The sequence below is a fragment of the Malurus melanocephalus genome, unplaced genomic scaffold, assembly GCF_030028575.1.
Source record: "Malurus melanocephalus ecotype Western Australia unplaced genomic scaffold, MMel_1.1 scaffold_261, whole genome shotgun sequence".
Taxonomy (NCBI): Eukaryota; Metazoa; Chordata; class Aves; order Passeriformes; family Maluridae; genus Malurus; species Malurus melanocephalus.
The window spans coordinates 309,097-330,670 of record NW_026623493.1 but is presented as its reverse complement, the minus strand read 5'-3'; the positions used below and the strand labels follow the sequence as shown (position 1 = coordinate 330,670).

The following is a 21,574-nucleotide window of genomic DNA, read 5'->3' as shown; positions in this document are numbered from 1 at the left end:
GCTATAGCTCTGGCAGCCTTAAATCTGCTTAAAGCAATCACAAAACCASTGTCACCTGAAAGGACCCATGTAGAGTTCCAGKGAAAACTTCCCTTAATTTTATTTTYCAGTACARGAACAGAGGGCATCAGATGAAGTYAGTARAAATCAGGTCTGARACAAGAGGAGGGGTTTATGTGAGCTGTGTACTATGTTGCCACAGGATGCTGCAGAGAGTAAAAGCCTATAGACATTCAAGGGGCAATTGCAGAAGTTTGAAGGACAGAAATCCATTCAGGATTACCAAATACTTAGAAACTCCATCCATATCAGCAAGCTCATGAGCTGCAGCCAGCTGGAATCTCGGATAGTGTTATTATTATTATTATTATATACACAAGTCATTATTATTATTATATACACAAGTATAATTCATGCTTCTGTGTTAAATTCTGTAGGCATCCACTTTCACCACACTCAAGTGCAAAACAGCAGGCTCAGAGAACCTTTGGTAAGGCCCACGATAGGTGCTGTCCTGGTCTTTATTTTGAACTCACCCTCAAGCTGTGCTGTCCCCTGTTTCCTGGTAGTTTATTATTAGAACTAGGTCACATGAGGCATTTGGGACTGCGTCTCSGTTGCATTGACTGACATTTCTTTCACAGGGAAAGCTCTGTGCTGGCAGGAGCAGCACCATAGCTTATGTGAGGAAGAGAGTAGCATTTTTTTGCATAAGATTCGCTTAAAGCAGAACGTTCATTTTCCTGGCTGCTCCCCATTGCACCAGGGATGTAGAGCTGAGCTAATCCAGGGAGGTGTCAAGGAGAGCTGTATTTAGAGTYAGCCACCTGCTTGGGAACATCAAGCTGCAGAAAGAGCCTGCTTCAGCAAAAACCCTCCCCTGTGCATTCCGCAGCAGCGGCTTCCAGCAGGCCCTCCCTCCTCTGCCTGACTCTGCMTGTGGCCTCCAAAGGGGTCAGCACCTGAAGACAGACCCTGTCAGCCCAGGAATGCTCTGAGCCTGGCACTCCCTCTGCCCAGGAACTGCCAGAAATTTTGGACAGCTGCAAGGTGGAATTAGATCACGTGGGTGAAGAGTGGCCTAATCTCTACGTAGGCAATATGTAAGTGTTATTTGAGGCTGAGCTGTTCTRAAGGGCTGGGGAATACAGTACTCATTAACATATGCTGGCCAACTTTTATTTAGTTAGYGTTGATAAACTTCACTGCCTTAAAATAGACTTAAGATTAGCACAGAAGAAAGCATAAGGGCTACCCATTAAATAAAGAACCTACTGCATACAAAAATAATTTAAAAGAAAATTAGACTCTTTATTGCTTTGCATTATTTTATAATTGTGCAACATACAGAATGTATAAATGCTGCAGCATTTACTGTACAAAGCATAAGACACACTCATGATCCTGAGCAGCCTTAGAATTGAACAATAATTGGTTTTTACCTTTTTGGTGYAATTTTAACTAGAACAGAAATTTTAAAAGTGTTCTGATTTTGGCTGTTTATATGACAACKTGATTTGCAGTTGAAATTTCTGACAAATCTATGGATATTCTGAATGACAGCAGACTTCACTCTTGATTTCTCAAAATTGTGCAGATGGGTATTTGACTCCAAAGCATGGAGAAAGTATGCAATCATCTGCACTCCATGTGCCTAGTGCTCAATATTATGCCAAAACAAGGGTTTTTTCATCCCCATTAGGTTGCAAACTTCTTGAAATATCTAGAAATTACAATAATTCCTACAGGACAGAAGCAGGAGGAACCAATGACCCTGCTGATTGCCCACTGCTAACAGCTAAAAGTGGCCATTCTTTTAGCTGTGAAAAAGCAAAACCAAAAAATGAGCCAGGTGACATTGGGGAAATAATTTGCATTTACCAAAGTTGATTTTACAAATTGCCACCTGCTTCCCCAATGTCACTGCACTTCCAGGCAGGGGTGTGACAGGTGACAGGTGACAGGTGACAGGTGGGGCCCTCTGCTCAGCAGCACGGTGGCCCTGGTCAGAGCCTGCCTGGGGAAAGGCAGAAGCCACAACAACGTGCAGTGCTTCACTAACTCCTGCCTTGGTGAAGCTGAGAGTGGCATTGTGACCTTTGCCTTTCTGGTTTAATCTTGTAACTACATTTGGAATTAACTTTTTTACTTATTAGGACCATGTGCAGAAATAAGGATTTGTAGACTTGGGCCTGGCAGCTAGTAAAAGAAAATATTTAAGACAAAAATTACCAAAATTGTGTTGTCTTAACAGCAACATTTGATTTTAGACAGTGCTCTAAGTGCAGTTTTAAGACCTTCTTTTAATGCCTGTGAGTATATATATTCCAAACTATTCCCGGATGTTTCTTTCAATCACATTCTGTCTCTTGGGAGAAAAAAAATGGTGGGGAATAAAATGAAAAAACTATATAGATAACAGTGTGTGTGTGTTGTAAGGAAAAGATGAACTTTGAGAACAYTCAGCTAAGAGAAATAAAGAGGTTTCCTTGCTAAAGCAACAGCTGATCACTAATATCAGCTTAAATATGAGTTATAGGCTGCAAACAGTGAAACTGGAATTTTATCAAATACTACAGATACAATTTTCTTTATTCTGCCAACATYAATAAGACAAATATGAACAACACCKGARAATAARGTTCCATAGGGCTCTTCATGAGATGGATATGGGGAATAGAGAGAGTATTTACATTTAGGGCCCAACCCAGTACTCAGTGAAGTTAATGAACAGTGCATGTTTCCGTTACTGAGCAAACCCATGCCAGCATCAGGACTTGTGCCAAAGCTAAAATGATCCAGAGCAGTACCATGTATTGTCACTGCTTGTCTGTGGAACCTGTAGTGTGCMGTTTCTGAGCAACTACTTGGAAATGAAACATCAATCTATAATTAATGCTGTATTTTATAACAAATATTTCTCCTTATGCCTTTATCAGAAATCTGATGTTCAGCGTCTTTAAACAAGTTAAATGTATCATAAAATAAGGTAGATCACCTGTGCACATGGCTTTCTTGAAATGGTAGCCCTATTTCTGCTTTCAGACTGGCAAGATGCAGCAAAAGAGAGAATTTACAAGCAGAATCTCTTGAAGAAAACCTTTACAGGTTTAAAATCAGAGCTGAGCATCAAATTTTCTGCTTTAAAATTAAAGCTTTTAAGTATATCCCTGGACATAAAAAGATGCTTAACATGTTTGGCTGATTTGGATGAGCAAATGAAGAGGGAAAAATATTGTCCARTCCTTCCAAGAAGTYGCTCAGATGGGAGACAGTTTTCTCACCCTGGTGACAATAGATGCTCAATGGCTGGGGACTTTCCAGAGGTACCTTCCTCCTACAACACCCTCTGCCCAGCTCTTAGTTTTATGGACCTGAGAATTACTGCAAATATAATAAATCCTTAGCCATAAATTAGCTGTTTCTCTGATGCTCAGAATTTCATGTTCCCACCAAAATTCTTACTTTACACTAGTGAACATGGAAAGAGACAAGATACTTATTTTTACTGGAATATTTCATGAAGGAACTGCTCTTTAAACCCTATTCTGCTGGCTCAGAAGGCAGGTTTCTCTCAGTACCCTCTATTCTGTCAATGTCTCACCAAGGRAAGGGGACTGTAAAGGAAAAAAAAATGAAACTTCTTTTTTGAACTTTGTTGAAATGTCTACTGAAATTGGCAAGCTAAGCTAGACCACCCAAGGGTAGTTCTCATCTCAAAGCATTTGTCTGGAAAACAAATTGTCATTTTAGACTGAAGTCCTAAACATGCAGAGGTAAAATACCTGGGGAAAGTTGCTGGTGGCAATTCAGTATCTCAGCAGAATTCCATAGCATTTGCCCAGAGTGCATTTGTCACACGCATGCATTTCTGGAGAAGATAATGCAGTGCTGCATCAGAACACCAAAGCTGGGGCCAAACTAATCCTTGTGAAAATTCCTCCCCCAAACCAGCAGTGTAACCCAAGGGTGAATTTGCCCTCCTATTTCCAAAAAGAGAAGTCTGCCAAGGACGGTGTGGCCTAAGAGGCACACATTGCTGGCAGACTCTCAAGTGTCAAAATAGACCCGGCACTGCCAGCCGCACACRTCCTGTGCTTTGCAGGCAGCACGCAGACAAGAAAAGCAATCAAGTTGTCTGGTGGAAAAAGCGGCTCCCCAGGATCGCTCTGACCATGGTGTGATTGTGATCAATCCACATTGGCAAGTACCATCTTTCCACGTGTGTTTCGCCTCCCGCAGGCTGCCTGCGGAGAGCAGCTCGGGCAGGCTGATGCATGCTTGTTATTGCTGGCGTAAATATCTCTGCCTTGTGTTATTGTGGCACAAAGCAGCTGGACCATTTGAAAATCATTTAAAAAGCACTATAAAATTAGGGCTCCAGTGCTCTTATTTTATGGCTTTCACGAGCAGCCATTGCCTAGAGAGACATTATCCTCTTTATTTTCAAGGCTAAAGGTTCTTTTAACATTCATCAAAATCAAAGTGCACCCTTGATAACACATTGAGCTGTTACTTATTTAGTACAGACTCTTTACCTTCTGCATAATATCACATTTGAGATCTCAGTTCTTCATATACAACTCATTTCATTGTGTCTGCTGTTGTTTTCACCAAGTGAATTTGCATAGTTTCAAGAGAGGCTGGATGATGCCCTGAAACATATTCTTTCCATAATTCCTTTTTTTTAAAAAAAAAAAAATTAGAACAATAGCCTGGAATGTTTTTGTTTCTGATCCTTCTATGAAAATGGCCAATTACYTCTTTGGCAATGGATTTGCACAGACCAATTAAGCACCGTAAGTAAAAGATTTTCAAGGGCAGAAATAGYACTTAGGTGCATAACCTGATAGACTCACTTTGAAACATCTCTTCCCTGCATATATAAAAAACTGTCTTTGATAATTTTCTTTTTTTTTTTCCATTCTTGTTTTCACAGACACCTTCTTTATCGAACGGAGGGAAACGGTGAGTGAACCAAAGCAGCATGACAAAATACAAACAGTACAAAGTGAAAGCCATTCTTTTTAGGGAAAAAAAAAAAAGAAAAAAAAAAAAGAAGAAGCACAGCTGTATCGATCACACTTACAGCTCGGATCTAAAGGGCTTAGGAAGAGACACTGCATGAAAGCATCCCTCAGCCACAAAGGTGGCGAGAGGGGACTGGTAAGGCCCTGCACATGCTCTGGGCTGCAGCTCAAGAAAACCACTGTGTGCCYCTGTTGTTTAACCTGCCTTACATTTCTGTAAGAGACTGGTCACCTTATTATCCAGACATCAAATATAGACTGAAGATAAACATTTACAAAGTCATAACCTTAGCTCTCTTCTCATGGTTCCCCCTTTGTCAGGATTTTGTCTTTGTGCCCTCTGGGGACAGCAGGCTCATTTCTGTGCCAAAAGGCAGCATGCTTTGAGATCCCCACGAGGGGTGTTTGGTGCTAACAGATCCTGCTGTGARGGCATTTGTAGCCATACAGGGAAGYTGTAAAGTCAAGATGCAGCATCCTGCCTGGAGGAGATTGCAACCAGGCAGAAAGCAAAGGGAGCTTCACCACCATACCAGCACCTCTGAGAACAGAAGGAGTTTGAGTTTTTCATAACAAAGATTTTTCACCCAGTCTGTGATCCATCAGGGGAATGGTAAAGCTAATAGAGAGATGAGATGAAATTTCTTGGTAAATCACTATTGTTTATGACCCTAGAAAGGCAGAAAATGGGACAGGCATGAYAGACATCTTCACGGATGAAGGAGGTGGGACAGGCATTTTGCAAGTCAGGATAAGAAAAGCACCTCAGCTTTGTGGCACAGTTTYCTGTTCCAATAGTCAGTAACCACCYTCYTGTGCCTGACAGTCTCAGAAATGGAGAGAAAGGCCCAATTAAGCTCACCCAGCTATGGGCCCCTGCATTTCAGATCAGATTAAAACTTTTGGGTTAAGACTGACCCACCCAATCTCAACTCTTACTTGTGGCAATAGTGAAAAATGGCAGGAGAAGAGCAGAGTTCAGTGCAGCCCTATCAACACCTGATCCAGCACCACAAGAGTGATTAAGTCACCTRTGCAGGGGCTTCCTCCTTTCTGAGCTGACCTGCACATCTGCACATTTGCCCTCTTGGGCATATACACCTTGCTCAACAGAACAAAAATTAATAACTCAGGATCTACCCCAGTAGAATAGAAATAGAAAATCCCTTCTAGCCAGTAGTTTCAAATTCCCGGACAGCCCTGAATTTGCCTTTGCTTTGTGGRTAAACTACCTGTGGTGAATGGTTTCTCACTATTGTTTGCACTAAAAAAATATAGCAAATTGACAGTGCTTCAATGCTGAAAGGGGAGGATTTTCCTTTCAAACACAGAAGGGGTACAGGTGTCCAGAGAGTGTAGTTTTCACCACAGACACATATCTACTAACACCTCAGTGTGTAAAAGCTTGCTTGCCTCATGTCCASAGCAGGATTAAGCATACCCTGGAGCTGTTTTGACCTAGTGATCAGTTSCTGAAAGCCTGGCAAAAGGACCCAGGTTGTAGGATGTCCTGCAAGAGGCAGATTCAAAGTAATTTTGTGCTCATTTAAAAGAATTAATTTCCAGGATGGCTTCATCTACTTCTGAATAGTAGGTGGGACCCCATAACTCAGAGGAAGGCAGCCAAAGGGCAAAATAAAGCTCTCRGGTCCTGGCAATGTTCTTGTGTTGCCAGCAGCTGCAGACCTTCCATCACTTTCTTTCCTCACAAAATGAAGCTGTTAACTGCAGCACCAAACCAAGACCAAAATATGTTTATCAAAAGAAGGAAAACAAGCAAAAAATACCTTAAAATCCAAGTAGGATCATAATCCAGAGGGGAAMGGTTGTGAGGGCATTGGGGTCTGTGTTAGCATCATCTTATGGGGCAAGAGTGTACCTGCCCGGGTGATGGGTGCTCATATAATCTGTTCTTTTCCCTCATCATCACAACWGCTGAAATTTGCTTGAAGTATTTTGCTTCTGCTTCTTCACTCTGGATGCCTTGTCACTCTCCTCCATGTTGTCACTGTGAAATGCATCTTGGTTCATAGTGACAAATGTATTCCCGGTGTGGGAGGCAGATTCTGGATGCTTGGTACCCATGTAACAGAATTCAGTATTTAGTAATGAGTACTGTGGACACTGCAYTCACAAGACAGGTGAAAAAGGTGCCAATGCAGGTTAGAGCTGAAGGTCTGGCTAGTTATTCATTCTCCATCAGCCCAGAGCAGAGTCTAGGGGAAGCCAGAACAAGAAACAGGACAGATGTGTATCTTCCAGCTTTTGGCTGGAGGAACAGGAAATGGGAAGAGAACTGCATTTGGAAAAAGGCAGAATAAAAGACTAAAATAATSACCCCTGCTTTTCACTTTAGGTGAAGGCATTATGTCTTGAACWGGTTTGTACAGCAGATTTTGCCAGCAGAACTAAACCAGGCCAAACTGCATGGTGTACAAGGAAAAATGAGCACTGTCACAGGCTTTTCTTATAGAGAAAACCTGCATGGGAAAAGGACATGATGTAGATCTTTTGATGTATGCACCCAGGTCAATACCAATCTAATTAATTCCGTACATTTCACATTTTTCTTCTATCCAACGTGCACGGTTTGCTGTCAGCSCTCCCCTTAAGCGCCGGTCGGGAGYGTATTCCGCCGTGCCATGCCCATCTCAGTGGRTTTTTAAATCAACTAACATTGTTTTTTCCTGCCATCTTGTGGCAGCAGAAAAAAGCACAGCACTCACAGCAGCGCTGCCCGCTGGCCTAAGACAAGGGGTGTCTAATCTATAATTATATTAGTTGGCATCACTGCAAAAAAATTCAGCCCCTCTTGCATATTTAAAAGCTTGACTAATTCTTCCAGCTCTACTGGTCGATCTTGCAGCAGGGGYTCTTTGGTTATCCCAGAGCAAAATGTCTGTTTTGTTTCCTGAATGTCTACAGAGAGCAAAGGAGAGTTGCATAACAGGTGAGACTTTTTATACCAAGACAGCATCAAGTGAACCCTAAATATTGTGAAAAGAGTCCTTTTTTGCCAGTGTTGCTCTCGGGTCTTCATAGCTCCTTGACAAAGCCATCTTTGTTTTCTATCAAACCATAGGAAGATCTTCTCTGATAAACTTGTAGAGCTTTTCCTTTTACTGCAACAACTATTTCTGTTGGATCTCTTGATGTAAATACCATAAAACCTGCCCAAACACTTTGCATTTTTTGCTTAATTCTAAACCATTTTCATTATTTTGTTTAAAATGTGTGTATAAGACTGAATTTAGGTTGCTGTTTTTTTCCCCTTTTCCTGCAATCACCAGAGGTTATTTGAAAATGAATACTTGTGAGACCCACTCTCCTGCCACAACAGTTCTTCCCACATAGTTGAGGTAAAAATATGAAAATTATATATGACAATTAAAAAAAAAAAGAAAGAAAGAAAAAGTGCCAATATTTTCCCTCTAAATAAATGCATAATTCAGAGGCATTTATTGCAAAATTCCAGCCCGAAAAAAGAACATAAATAAAAGCTCTTCAAAGCTTTGTTCATTTTCACTAGCACCTGCAAAAATGCCTGCTTGGGATGCATTGAAGAGAAAGGATGTTAGTGCTATTTATAGCCCTCAGGTGGCTCCCATTGCCATTGTACCTGAGAATCTCYCAGTCCTTAATGCATTCCTGCTCACAGCAACTTTGTCAGGCAGAGGACAGCCTTCCCAAGGCTGCACTGGAGGCACTGAGGTTTCGGGAAAAGGGACCATTACGTTTGCAGTGTGTTCCCAAACTGTCTGTTATAAAGCACCTGCAGCAGGCACAACCCGCAGCAAGGCCACGCGCCTCCCTTGTGCCTGTGCTCCTGTGTCCATCATGGGAGCCCTGAGGATGCTGCTTTGCTGGAGGCTCTTCATGTCTCCATCAACCCTTCCTACCAGCCCTGCATCCRTCTGCAGTCCACCAAGCCCCAAACACAGTCAGAAAAACAACAGTATAAACCCTGGCCAGATAAAGTGAAAATACCTCCARAAGCTTGCTGGCACATAACGACCCTTGCTTTTGCCCTGCCTGGCCAACTGCAAGACTCACACAGCCTCAGTCTAGGGAGTGAGGCAACACCATGCTGCTTCYCACAGAGACATTGCAGCAGGGTCAGGCACCAGGGAGGTGCAACAGGAAAACCACTCACWATTTTATTTCTTCAAATTTCAGGTAAGAAATTAGGAGCAAAAACACATCAGACATGTAATCAAATGTTTGCAAGAGACAGGAAGCCCCAGTTCTATATCTTAATATCTCCTTTTAGTTATTTTTGTGCACTCAGTGGTCAATTGACCACATCAGTGGTCAATTCCTTTGTGACATACAATCACCCTTCTTAAAAGATGACTTAATCAAAATCAAATGATTTTAAAGTCAGGAGTTGAAAAAAAAAAATCTTGAGAAAAAACATTCCACCCTGCTCCAACAGAACTGAGCATGTCRCTGGAAAGCTCTATGATGTGCCTGAAAAACCCAAGTGCCAAAATAGATCTTCCACTGTAGAGTTTTGAAGTTCACTCTTGATTCCACAGCAAAGAATTTGTACAGCTTTGTCAACCTTAGAAAAAAAGTGCCTTTTTTCTATGTACCCTTTCAAGCAAGGTAAAGCAAGGAGAGCACTTCACTGCTTATGTTAAAAGTGCACAGAGAGACAGACAGCTCAAAGCTACCCCTGCCAAACGACTGAGGAATATCAAAACCCCTTTCTCGTGCCTTCAAATATTCTGAAATCTTACAAACTTGACAGCATTGTCAATTTTGTATTGACAGCAGCAGTCAGATAAAAATCATTTGAGGAGTAAATCAAGGAGAAGAAAAAAAAACCCTTTAATCCACAGTCACACAAATCCATACTGCCTGCAGAAGTGCAATGCTTTGGAGCCCCTTTTAATAGCAATATATTAACATCCTTGTTTGTCTTTCCTGCAGACTGCAAGACATTATTTCCCACATCCCTCTCTCTGTCTGGCCTCTCTGACACCATTTTTATCAGAACTGCCCATAACTTACACCTATCAACAGCCCTTGACACCAATGAAGTCTTGGCACAGCACTGGCTGTGACAGCACTCACTGAACTGTTATCAATATCAAGGTCATTTTGTTTTTCTTGCTCTCACTGCAGCTGCAGCTTCTCTGCCCTCAGGGCATGAGCTGCCCAAGAAAGCTTTCTGTCTAAGCTCCTCACAAGCCACAGCCTCTCTGCTCCATTACTGGCGTTATATAAGATTAGAGTGAAGTTTCTACTATTAGAAGCAGTTAGCTGCATGGTGAYTGTGTGCTCCCCTGATTACAGCACACAGCACAGTTATGGCTGCTGGCAGCAGGACTTTAGTCTACAGAATTTTAATTCAGGGAGAAGGATGAGCATAGTTGAGATGCATCCAAAAAATCAGTAGTTTTGGGGGGCTTGAATTCCTGGCTGTGGTAYCCTGTGCCCCAGAGGAGAAATAAAGGGTAAAGCATTACTCTAGGCTCGACACATACCCAAAGTCGGAAATTGTGCTAGGAGCCTGTGGAGGGCAGCGCTGTCTTGCTGGGGATGGTGCATTGAATAGCTCAGAGATGCCAGCTGCTAAGGTAATACTTCTTTTTTTATCTCCTTTGAATCTGAAAGCTGCAGATGTAAAAGCTGTCGTCATGCCACAGCCATGACCTGTCACTGCAAACAGGACTCCCTATTTTTCCAACCAGTGCCTCCATTTTAAAGACATCCTTTCCTGCAGCATTAGCCCCGTGTGTGGGCAAGTGCCTCTTCCTAGGCTGCATGGCTCTCAAAAAGGAGGGTTGGGGGAGATGGGAGGGGGGCAACACAAAGGTTCTCCCCCCTTGGAATAACAAGTGTTTTGGAAAATATGTGCAATCCATTACAGTGCAAAGGAGAGGAAATGCTCCCCAGGAGCCCTTCTGTAAGGCAGCAGTAACACRCTCTCCCCCAAACCAGCAAGGCACAGGGGAAGCTCACCCCACTGAGCCTGAGCTCTGCCCCTCCTGGGGGCTTGCCTTGTCCAGGGACAGCAGTGGCTGTGATGTGGGATGGGGCTGCTGGCAGGTGCTGTGCCAGAGGAAGCGCTGGGAGGTCTCACTGGGGCTCCCTGCCTCACTCAGTGACCCCACTGAGCTGAAATGTTTGGGTTCCACCCCACCTGTATCCCTGTATCTGGCCATGTACCCYCTTTGTCTTCCACTTCACCTGGCAYCTGCCTCACCACCAGGAGCTCTCCTGGCTGTCCAAACCCTGCCYGAAGCTGGCTGTCCTCACCTGCCCTGCCCTGTGATTGCTCCCAATACTGAAATGACCTTGTTCATTCCTGCTGTCCCCAGYTGGATGTAGCTCTCATCCCTCCAGCCCCATGTGCAGGATCAGGAGGGCTCACAGAGGACGGAGCCTTTAGCTTTCCAGCCCAGCTCAGACTCCTTGCCAGCAGAAGTTGGYACTTTCCAGCTCAAGTCGGTACTTTCCAGCTCAGTCTAGAGAAGTGAGGGGGCCTCATATAAATGTACAAGACCGGATGTGAAAGAGGATGTCAGGAGGGAGACCGAGTGCTGAAGAGTGAAGACTCGGATTTTCTCTTACCCTGTAAAACACAGTTGCCAGTGCAGGGTGAGTGGCATYTGCCAGCTGAGCTGAGCTGGGCTGGGCTGGGCRGAGGGGGAAGCTGTGGAGGAGGTTTGGATGGCTGCTCCTGCTCTTTCCTGACTGTGGGGCAGGCTGTGTTTTCCAGAGCCCTTGATCTGGCATCTTTCCCAGGCAGTAAATTCTCTTAAAAACTGAACCAAACAGAGCTTTAATTGTACATTCTGCTTTTCTCTTCACTCCAAAATAATGGCACTAGCATTTATACAGTGCTGCATTGAACATACAGCCGCACTGAGGCTGAGGGACCGATTCTGCTTTCCATTATTCAGGGGCACTGCCCCTGGTGAGGCAGATCAGAGTTTGAACAGTGAGCTGGAGCAATGAACTTCTACTATTCCCTGCTGTTTGACTGTGGGCAAAATAAAAGGCCATAATATATGATGCAGTCAGCCAAGAAAGCAATATTGCTCTGCCATGTGCACAGTCGACACCAAGACAAGTCCAGGATCTCATTTCTAAATTCCCATAGGTGCCTCATTTAAACCATCAGCCATAACCTGCTTCTCATTTTCAATACCACTTGGTATTAGAGCTGCAGTGAACTGCTGGTGAGAGATTCTAATTCCTGCAAACAAGCCCCTGTAGGCTTGCAAGGAAAACAGAGAGTTCCCCTCTCGGTTGCCTGCTAGGYTCCCATCTGGCTGTTTTAACTTTGCTATTGCTTTTAAATGTGCCTGTTTCTGCACACCAAGCTTTCAGCTCTACCTCAAGAGACTCCTGGGTTCTCTTAGCGTCAGACTCGGACCAAAGTGTAGCCACACAGACAGGGCCTTCTTAACAAAAACGAAGATCATATTTCATATTTCAGTATCTAAAAGATAAGGTCTACTAACATGATCATTTTCCTGTGAACCACAATTCTTTCCATCTGGATCTTTCCATCAGGAGGACAAAGAGCCATAGTGTTATGCACTACCTGAGAGAAAAGAGCAAGGAGTGCAAAAGATGAGTGTTGAGATGGTTGCTGAGAGAAAAGAGAAGAGAAACAGTAGAGAGCATTTTCAAATGCTTCAATAAGCTGCTTTTCCCCCCTTCCATGTGAATTATATTCTGACCCCATGCTTTAAGAAGCCTCTTTTTTTCTCCCCCTTCCATGTGAATTATATYCTGACCCCATGCTTTGGAATTTGGTACCATTTAGTTTGTCAGGGTTTTGATTCAGGGAATTTTGAATATTTGGCAGCAGGAGCTTTCWGTATCATGTTCTCGTTAGGTAGTGTTTGTGCTATTGTAATAACCACAGGCCCTGCTGTGCCTGAGGCTCTCAATAATCTCACGTAAGGACTTGTTATTGAAAGACACCTGTTCCCATCCAGGCTATCAGCATAACCACAGGCAGAGCTGTGCCAGCTAGGAAGGTRYTAGCAAAAGGGAAAGAGGAAAGATWACTGGGGTCCAACTAATGCCRTGCTAGACTCCTCTTGCCATTCCAGACATTCATTTAATCTCTCCACAGCTCAGTTCAGTCTTGAGAAGACAAGGGAACAACCATGGCAAAATGGCAGGTGGCTTCCCCCATTACAGAAGTGAAAATTAGGCAAATTAGAGCTAGGGCAATTAGGGCTAGGCAAATAGGTGGCTACTCTGTATTCATTTCTGGCTAAATAAAACACATTTTTCTCAACCAGGAACAACCAGRAAGCCATTTCATCTTGTTTTAATGTTTTAAAAGATTTTATGCAATGCAAGAAAACAAGTTCCTAAATCAAGTAACTGAATAGGAAAATGGAAATGGTATTTTTTTTATAAATAACAAAATTAACTATTTCAAATCTACAATAATGGAGTGTTTGCTCTTTCTATCCCCAAAACTTTGCTACATWTTTTTTCCACTGGAATCAGCAAATGCAACATAAATCTGTTAAGTGCTTTAGCCAATTCAAGTCACTGGGGCTTTGGTGGGTTTTTTTCCTTTTATTYTCTTTGCCAGAGACCTTCGATAGAAAATGGCAATTGTTTCCACCATAGAGGAAGGGAAAAAAAGAACCAAACCCAAACCAACAAATTAAAAACCAAACCCAAAAGCTTTGTAGACTGTAGCACTGAAGTGGCTGACAACACTGGGGAGATATAAAGGTCTATGGATTGGATGGATGGATGGATGGATGGATGGATAGATAGATAGATGATAGATAGATAGATAGATAGATAGATAGATAGATAGATAGATAGATAGATAGATAGATGGATAGATAGACAGACAGAAATAAAGAAATCTCATGAGATGGCTACAGTTTAAGAGAAAAGTAATCCGACCCAATTTGTATGATCTAGATCTCTACAGAAAATGTTAGTGACCTTGTTAGACAGAATATTTTTTCCCCCAAGTACAGGGATTCCTGCCCTCCTGCAGCAGCTGACTGTTTCCAACTAGAGCGGTTTCTGGGAGCCACCCAAAGGGAGAAGCTTAGAGAAATGTAATCAGTAGCAACACTTTTGCTACTTCTGCAGTATCTTAAGTAGAAGGTGGGGGGAAACCCTCACCAAAGTCCCTGGCCTTCAATTGAAAAATTCATATTGCTTTCCTCATTAGGCCAATCACCTGCTATAGCTATTTCCAAGCTTACCCCTCAGGCCCTGTAGAGCAATCCAATTTCAAGGCCAGTGCAGCAAGGCTGGAGCGATGCCCTTGGGAGGAGCTGTGCTTGTGTTGATGTGAAGAGCTCACTTGYCTGGCATTAGTCATGTGAATAAAACAATGTTGGCTTACTTTCTGGAAAACGGATTGCTCTGTGAAAGGGASCTCTGTTGCAAAGCATCTCCCCGGCTGCAAAGGCCACAGTCACCTGCAAAGTGTCACTGGCACCAAAATGACTCAATTTTTGGAGARCCTCCTCAGAGTCAGGTCTTGAACRAGAGGCCTCACTAATTCTCTTGGCTYATCATCTCCATTACTGTAACTGAGAGACTACAACAGAAGTTTAAAGCRACAGGGGCTAGAAGTGCAAATTTGGTATCCATCTGCTCCACAACTTCAGCCCTTAAGCATCTGCAGCACCTCAGAGTCAGCCACACTCCTTGAAAATGAGCCTGCGGTCCTATGAATCTCCTGATGTAGAAGCTGTATTATCTTTTTCATGATTTCCTTTTACTGCTTTAGCTTAACGTTCTGTGCCCGTGAAAGTACAAACAGGTCATCATGAAGATGCTGGCAGTGGCTCTTGAGCACTGAGCATGACTTTCACAAGGCAGTAAAACCTGTAGGGCAATGCACAATATCTGTTTCTGTGCTATTCTTCATGCTAATCTGTGCTAGGATTGCACAACATACTTCTTTACCAAAGCTCTTGATGTTACATTATCTGCCATGAAAAATTCTTAGGCTTTTATCTCTATATTCCTCTCTACTTCCCTGCAGTTCTTTTCCTCCATCATTAAAAGTAAAATCAGTCATCTTTTTTTTTTCCTATGTCTCCCACCACTTTTATTGTGCTTTTCATATCTTGCTTATTAAGTAGTTACCCTAGGGAGACCTCTTTCTTATTGGAACATACAAAAAGCTATAACTGCACTTAATGTTTGAGGGGAAGAGGAGGGAGGAAGGGGCAAAGGAAGCAAATTTAGGCTGAGGTCACAGAAATATACATGTATGTTCAGTAATATGCCTCACATTGTCTCCACTTCTTTTTCCATTATCAAAAAGATGTTCTCCCTTGTTTTTTCTGCTTTTCCCCCAAATCATCCTATGCTGTTAAAAATAATGTACATGGAAAAMGTTGTTTTAGAGCAACATCCACCTGGCTGCTGCTGCTGTGGAGCAGGGGACAGACCAGATGAATTCCAAAGGTCCCRTATGCACTTGTTTTCTACAATCGCTGAGAAAATAAGCTCAAACTTTAGGTTTAGGCATTCAGGCATTAGAATGAAAGGTGATGCCATATCAGAATAAACACCATTTACCCTACTTAGGGAACAGTTTTAGTATGGCTTCCATATTGATTATGACTCTAGTAAGAACAAGCAACCAAAACTCACCATTATTTTTTGGGGGGCGGGGGGCGAGGTGCGGGGCGCAGGGATGGTGAGAACAGCATTCAGAATAATGAGATCCAGGCAGGATCTCATTTAGGAGAAATGTTCCTAAAGTCTCACAGAAGGGATTGCTTGGATATCTTCACACTCTTGCTCTTGATTGAGCTCTGCTTCCAGTTGAACCAGCTCCCCCAAGCTTCCTGGGTCTAAACTAGCAGACAGCATTGCAAAAGGGTTGCCAATATTCCACTGTGTGATTTGTGAGGGTTCACAGTTCTGTGACCTCACAGATCTGTGAGGGAGCYCTAGATGTGATTCTCAACAGGACAACAACGCCAGAACTTCCAGCTCTATAATTTTAAAAATACTCTTTCTTCTCACATCCTGGGTAAGTACCCTGCCCATCAGACAAGAGAAATGGCCTCTCTCTGGAGGGAAGTAGCTATCACTTTATTTATACAAAATGGAACAGCTCCCAGAGGAGAGACTGAGACAGACAGGCGCAAGAACACCAGTATAGCTAAGTGTCCAGGGATATTCCACTGAGAGAGAAAAAACTAGTCCAAATCCTCTCAATCTCTCCTTCTATACATACACACATATATATACGTGTCTACATATGCACGTGAAAATCTGTTCCTGTGTATACAGGTATACATGCACGTTTGTTTAAATACATCACTATGAATGAAAGTAAACTGTATGCCTACACTTYTTATATGTGTGTACACACACACCATACAGATGTCTCTCACATACACATCTGATGATTTCCACCTTRGCTCTTGAATCTTTGTAAGTATAAGTCAATTTAATGACGCGTTCTTTCAAAAACTTACCGTTTTAACTAATCAGAATCAAATGTATGCAAACAAACCCTGGTAACTCTTCAAGGGAAAGAGAAATGGTACCTGTGGCTACAAGGTTCAGCCAGTCTGTATTCTAGTGGTGCAGATGTTCTTTACCAAGTGTTACTTGACAAGAAGTTAAATCGCATTATCTTACGCTGCTTTCTCAGGGGAGAAATTACATGCCTGTAGAGTCCTACCCCTGAGTCAGTCCTGCTCTCTGGATGCTTTTAGCAACACCTGCAGGCCCTGCTGCACACACAGTTCTAATAATGTAATCCTATTTGGAGGGTAATGAACAGGACTACTTCCTAGGGAATAGTATTTCTGTATGAAAATTTCCTCTTAATTCATTTCAGAAAACTGTCTCTGATACATGCAAGGGAACAGCAAGATGCCTCACACCAGAGACTCTTCATCTCTGACGAGCAGCACTCCCTATGAAACACCAGCACTCTCAGAACTCCAGAAGCTTGTGTGGCTYGGAACAGCGTCTGATAATCACGTAGACCAAGTCTGGCCAAATATCTACCTGGGAGATGCGTAAGAACATATGGTTCTCTTGTTAAATTGTTGTCAGTCCCTGGGAGGAGGAGGAAAGAGTGTGGTACACTGGGAAGCAGTTTTTGGGTCTTTGGGAATGTTTTTGTGATACAGGCTTCCCAAACTGATGATGTTAAGACCTTGGATGTCAAGAAAAACATGACATGCAAAATGATGACTTACTCATAGTGTGTCTGACTTGGTTTTTTTAATATTCTTTGAGCCATCATGGATTTGGCACAGTAAAAATTATTTGTATTCTAGACTAAAGTTAACAAAGAACCTATGCCAAACTGATGTCAGTTCTGAGATGCAGTATGTAGCCAGGAAACTGTGCTCTAAGACAGCAGACAAGRGGACAGCAGCCCTCATACTCGAATAGGGGTAGCAAGATCAAGAGCCTGAAGGARGAAGACCTGAATGAATTGTACAATAGGGATCCTGACATTCCAAATCCAACCTTTWTTTCAAAGATGGTAAAACTGAAAATATCAAACATGAATTTTCATGCAAATACCTCATTCTTGTGACAAATAGTATTTATTGCTCTTTCCTTCCAATTGGATTACTGCAGCTTACCTAGCTCATTAGCTCATTTTTCCCAGCTCCTCCTCCTCGTGACTATCAGTTAAGGTTCACAATTTTGTAAAACACCTTTAGTCCCAGCTGATGGTGGGAAGTGGGGTTCACCCTAGCTGGTGAACACAGTGCATTCATTTCATGTCCAAATCAGGAACAAGGTGTTGCTGCATCTGTGTGAGTTCTCACTCTTGAGACCAGGCACACTATCAATGGGAGATTAGCTCTAAAAYTTCTTAAACAAATATTTAAAGGAAAATCTTGACCACTTTACACAGTAAACCATGTTCCCAGGGATTAACTGCTGGGAGGCATTTGCTTAACTGACAGCATCCCACTGGCGACTCGGTGCTCCTGCTGCTCTCCACACCTCCATATCACATTTTTCATGCACAAAGCACTATGTGCTTCTTGAAATTTGCTCCTGTGTAAGCAGGATGCAGTTCCTGCATCCTTCTGTAGTGGGAGCAGGCACTAACTTTAAACCATGCTATTTTTGCAGAATGTTAGGAGTGTTGCCAATGTGCCCTTCATATCTTTCAACAGGTGGGCTGCTAGGAACAAAACTACGCTTCAAAGCCTCAACATTACTCATATCCTTAATGCAGCAGATGGACCATATAACATCAACACAGGAGCCAAATATTATGCAGATCTGCAAATACAGTACTATGGAATAGAAGCATTTGATGARCCTTCCTTCAATTTAAGTGTCTTCTTCTACGATGCTGCCAATTTCATATGCAAGGCCTTAAACTCTTCAGGAGGTAAGAGRGAAGCAAAGATAAGGGAGGAAGCTCCAATACAAGCCAAATGACTGTTCCTTGCAGTAACAGGCACCAACAGAGCTCAGAATCAGCATATGCTTCAAGGCATATGAGCAGAGGATGGGGAAGGGTGCCTATGCCATGTGCTGCAGGGAAGGTGCTGTGCCAGGTCCCAGGGAGCAGGGGAACACTGGCTGCCCCAGCCCTGCATGGTGGAAAGAGTGGGTCCCACTCATGGTGGGACCAGAGTGCGGAGGGAAGGGCAGATGCTATGGTACTGCAGATGCTGCCCCATGGGCCCTTTCTGTAGGAATCAGCAGGATCTGTGTGCTTCTACACGTTCCTCCCAGCCCTCGCACTGGCAGGGGCTCCTGCCCTGCATGCTGCTCCTGCTCCCTGTGGGAGGAGCGGCACTTCGGTGCTGGCTCGATTGCTTCACACGCTTAAGTACTTCACAGAATTGGAGCTCTATTCAGCCTGTCTATTAAGCTAGAGAAGCAGCAGAAGTTAATGAACTAAGTCAAAAACTACGAGCCTGACCCGCAGCCTGCTGAATTTTTGTCAGCAGAGTTTGGACTATAGCCTAGTTATCATAATTTCCATTTGTTCCAGAGTTTGCTCTGACTCTGACTGGCTGCAGAATCTGCTGCTTTTGCTGGAGTGCTTTATTAAATCCTCAGTTATAGCTCACATTGGGCTGCTGAGATACAGTAAATTACGACTCCGGTTTTACAGGCAGACTATCCCACAGAGTTTGTGGGACTTGCCAGTGATCACAGTCAGGGCTGGKCCAAATTTTTCTGCCAAAATTTGTTTTTTTCCCCAGAAAAACCAACAAGTTTAGTCACAGAAATCTTCTCCTTCCACAGAAAATTTCAACCGTTTTAATATCAGGCCTAAATTAGATGCAGGAGGTGGTATGAAATATCACCTTGCCTGAGAGGTGAAAGCAAGAAAGATCCACTAATTGTCACCACTGCTTTCTCATATCTAGTATTTTTTTCCCTCCCTTTGTCTTTTCCACTACAGAAACGCTAAAGCACACTCACCTTTCTGTGCCTTTTTGCTTCTGCAGGTAAAGTGTTTGTTCATTGTGCCATGGGAATGAGCCGCTCAGCAACTATAGTGCTTGCCTTTTTAATGATCCATGAAAAYATGACACTTGTGGATGCTCTGAAGACTGTGAGTGCTCACAGAAACATCTGCCCGAATTTGGGGTTCCTCAGCCAGCTCCGGGACTTGGACATTAAACTGAACGAAGAGAGGASAGGAACCAAAGCATCTGCTACCACATACCTGTAAGAGAGTATTGCTGAAAGAAAGAGGACAAAATCTTACTTGATTTGCCTGTATCTCTTATAGATTAACTGCATTTATAAATTTAGGACACAAGTTTATGAGACATCAGGATGCATGTCRTCAATAAAAATAGATTTTGCTTGATCTTTTCATTTTGCAAAGCCTTCCYATATTTTTATTTATGATTGGTTGTWTACTCTATCCTTCACTCTCCACCTTAAAACACTGCTGTCTGCTGGCTTAAAAAAAAAGAAAGAAAAAAAGAAATAAAAAGAAAAAAAGAGAAAGGGATCAGATTCCACTTCAGAAATAGCTGTGTTTCAGCAACTAGTGAGGCTCATATCACTTTATGAAGTGTTAGGCTATTTGAGGTGAAAGATGCCATATTATTTATGCTACAGTAATGCTTAGAAGTTTTCTTATGAACCAGGCCCCCACCCCTTCGCTCSCTGTATCTCAAAGGGTTTGTATTTTGAGACTTGAATCTGGCACTGTTTAGTTCTTGCTTTTGYAATTGGTGGAGTTCCTGAGTTGGGGTAAAAGGCTGTTTAAAGGCAGAGCAGCTGGGAAACAACAGAAGTCACTCCAAGAAATTATTCCAGGTATCTCTACAGTGTTTTCCTTTGGGCTATTCATCAGAGGTCTTTTCCTCCACGAAAACACATTTGTTTGAGAGGGCATTAAAAYATTGTTCATCTTTCATCTTTCCATTCAGGAAATGCTGCAGAAAATGCTGCTAAGAACAAAGTTGGTTCCCAGCTGAGGCTAGTGCAGAAAAATATTTGACGACAAACTTCAATGTAYCCCAAATTCATCTGACAGTTCAAAATTATAAAACTTGGGATTTTCTTTCTGAAAAAATAAAAGGTTATTAACATTGTAGCATCATAATCTGTGGAATTTGCTTTTGTGAGGTGGACTCAAGTGAAAATTGAAGACACACAGGAATGGCAAGGGAGGTGTTGACAGGCATCAGGCTTTCATCTTTGTGTCTCTGGGCCACCATAAGAGCACTCAATAGCTACTGTCATCCGATGGATCAGTGCTGCCTGGAAACTATGGGAAGCACATCTGGCTTTTGGCTCCCAGTGGACAAGCATTTGCAGCACAAAGCCAGCTCCAAAGCCAGTTGGGAATGGCAGTTTGTATTCCTAGTACCAATACWGAGGCATGAATACTCCCTGCTGTGTGAGCTGGCTACCCCAAAAMAGCACAGCAACAAGGGAAAACATTCCTTACCGTCCCCAGTGTTGTCTACAYGGTTGATTTCTGCCTTCAGCACAGACAGCTCAGKACCTCTTATAATGCTCTTAGGTGAYACCTMCATCTGTTCTATGGGCCAGACTATAGGAGTCAGAGCAAAAAGCAGAATATTTAGCACTGAGGATCTGACCCTCACACCAAGGGCATTTCAGGGGGTTTTACTTTGGACTAACCCTGGACATCCCCGAGCAGCAGTACAACAGTGCTACAACACTTCTTTGCTTTAGTTCCCTGCATAAGAAAACCCTCTCATGAGCTCTGGGGCTGCTCTCTAAAGTCARCAAAACCACAGCAAGTAAGAATAGCCAAACTAAAAGTAAGCCTCAGACCCAAATCAAAAYTTAATTGTATGTTTTTGCTACCAATTAAATCGAACAAAGTGATTTAAACTTACAGAACATGTTGGAGAAAACCCCCCAGTGGATCTATCTATAGAGATGCCCCCAGCCTCAAGCACAAAAACCACATTTCCTTATGCTCCCTCCTCTAAGAAGCAGGAACARGGCCAAGCAGCCATTTTCGGGCTGGAGCAAAGGGCAGAGCAAAAGATGCTGTCGCTGGTGGTGCTAGAGCATCTGCACATGAAACGCATTTCATAGGATACAAACTTACCATTTGGTACAACTGG

At 42.9% G+C, this 21,574-nt stretch overlaps 1 protein-coding gene across 1 annotated transcript; it reads left to right on the top strand.

Moving 5' to 3' along the window:
• Positions 1–11,563: 11,563 nt before the first annotated feature.
• Positions 11,564–19,764, top strand: LOC130579238 (dual specificity protein phosphatase 13-like). The gene is made up of 4 exons (XM_057375880.1): positions 11,564–11,639; positions 16,855–17,038; positions 18,164–18,384; positions 19,460–19,764. The coding sequence occupies exons 2-4, from the start codon at positions 16,872–16,874 to the stop codon at positions 19,684–19,686; spliced, it is 615 nt and encodes a 204-aa protein (XP_057231863.1). The 5' UTR covers positions 11,564–11,639; positions 16,855–16,871; the 3' UTR covers positions 19,687–19,764.
• Positions 19,765–21,574: the final 1,810 nt, after the last annotated feature.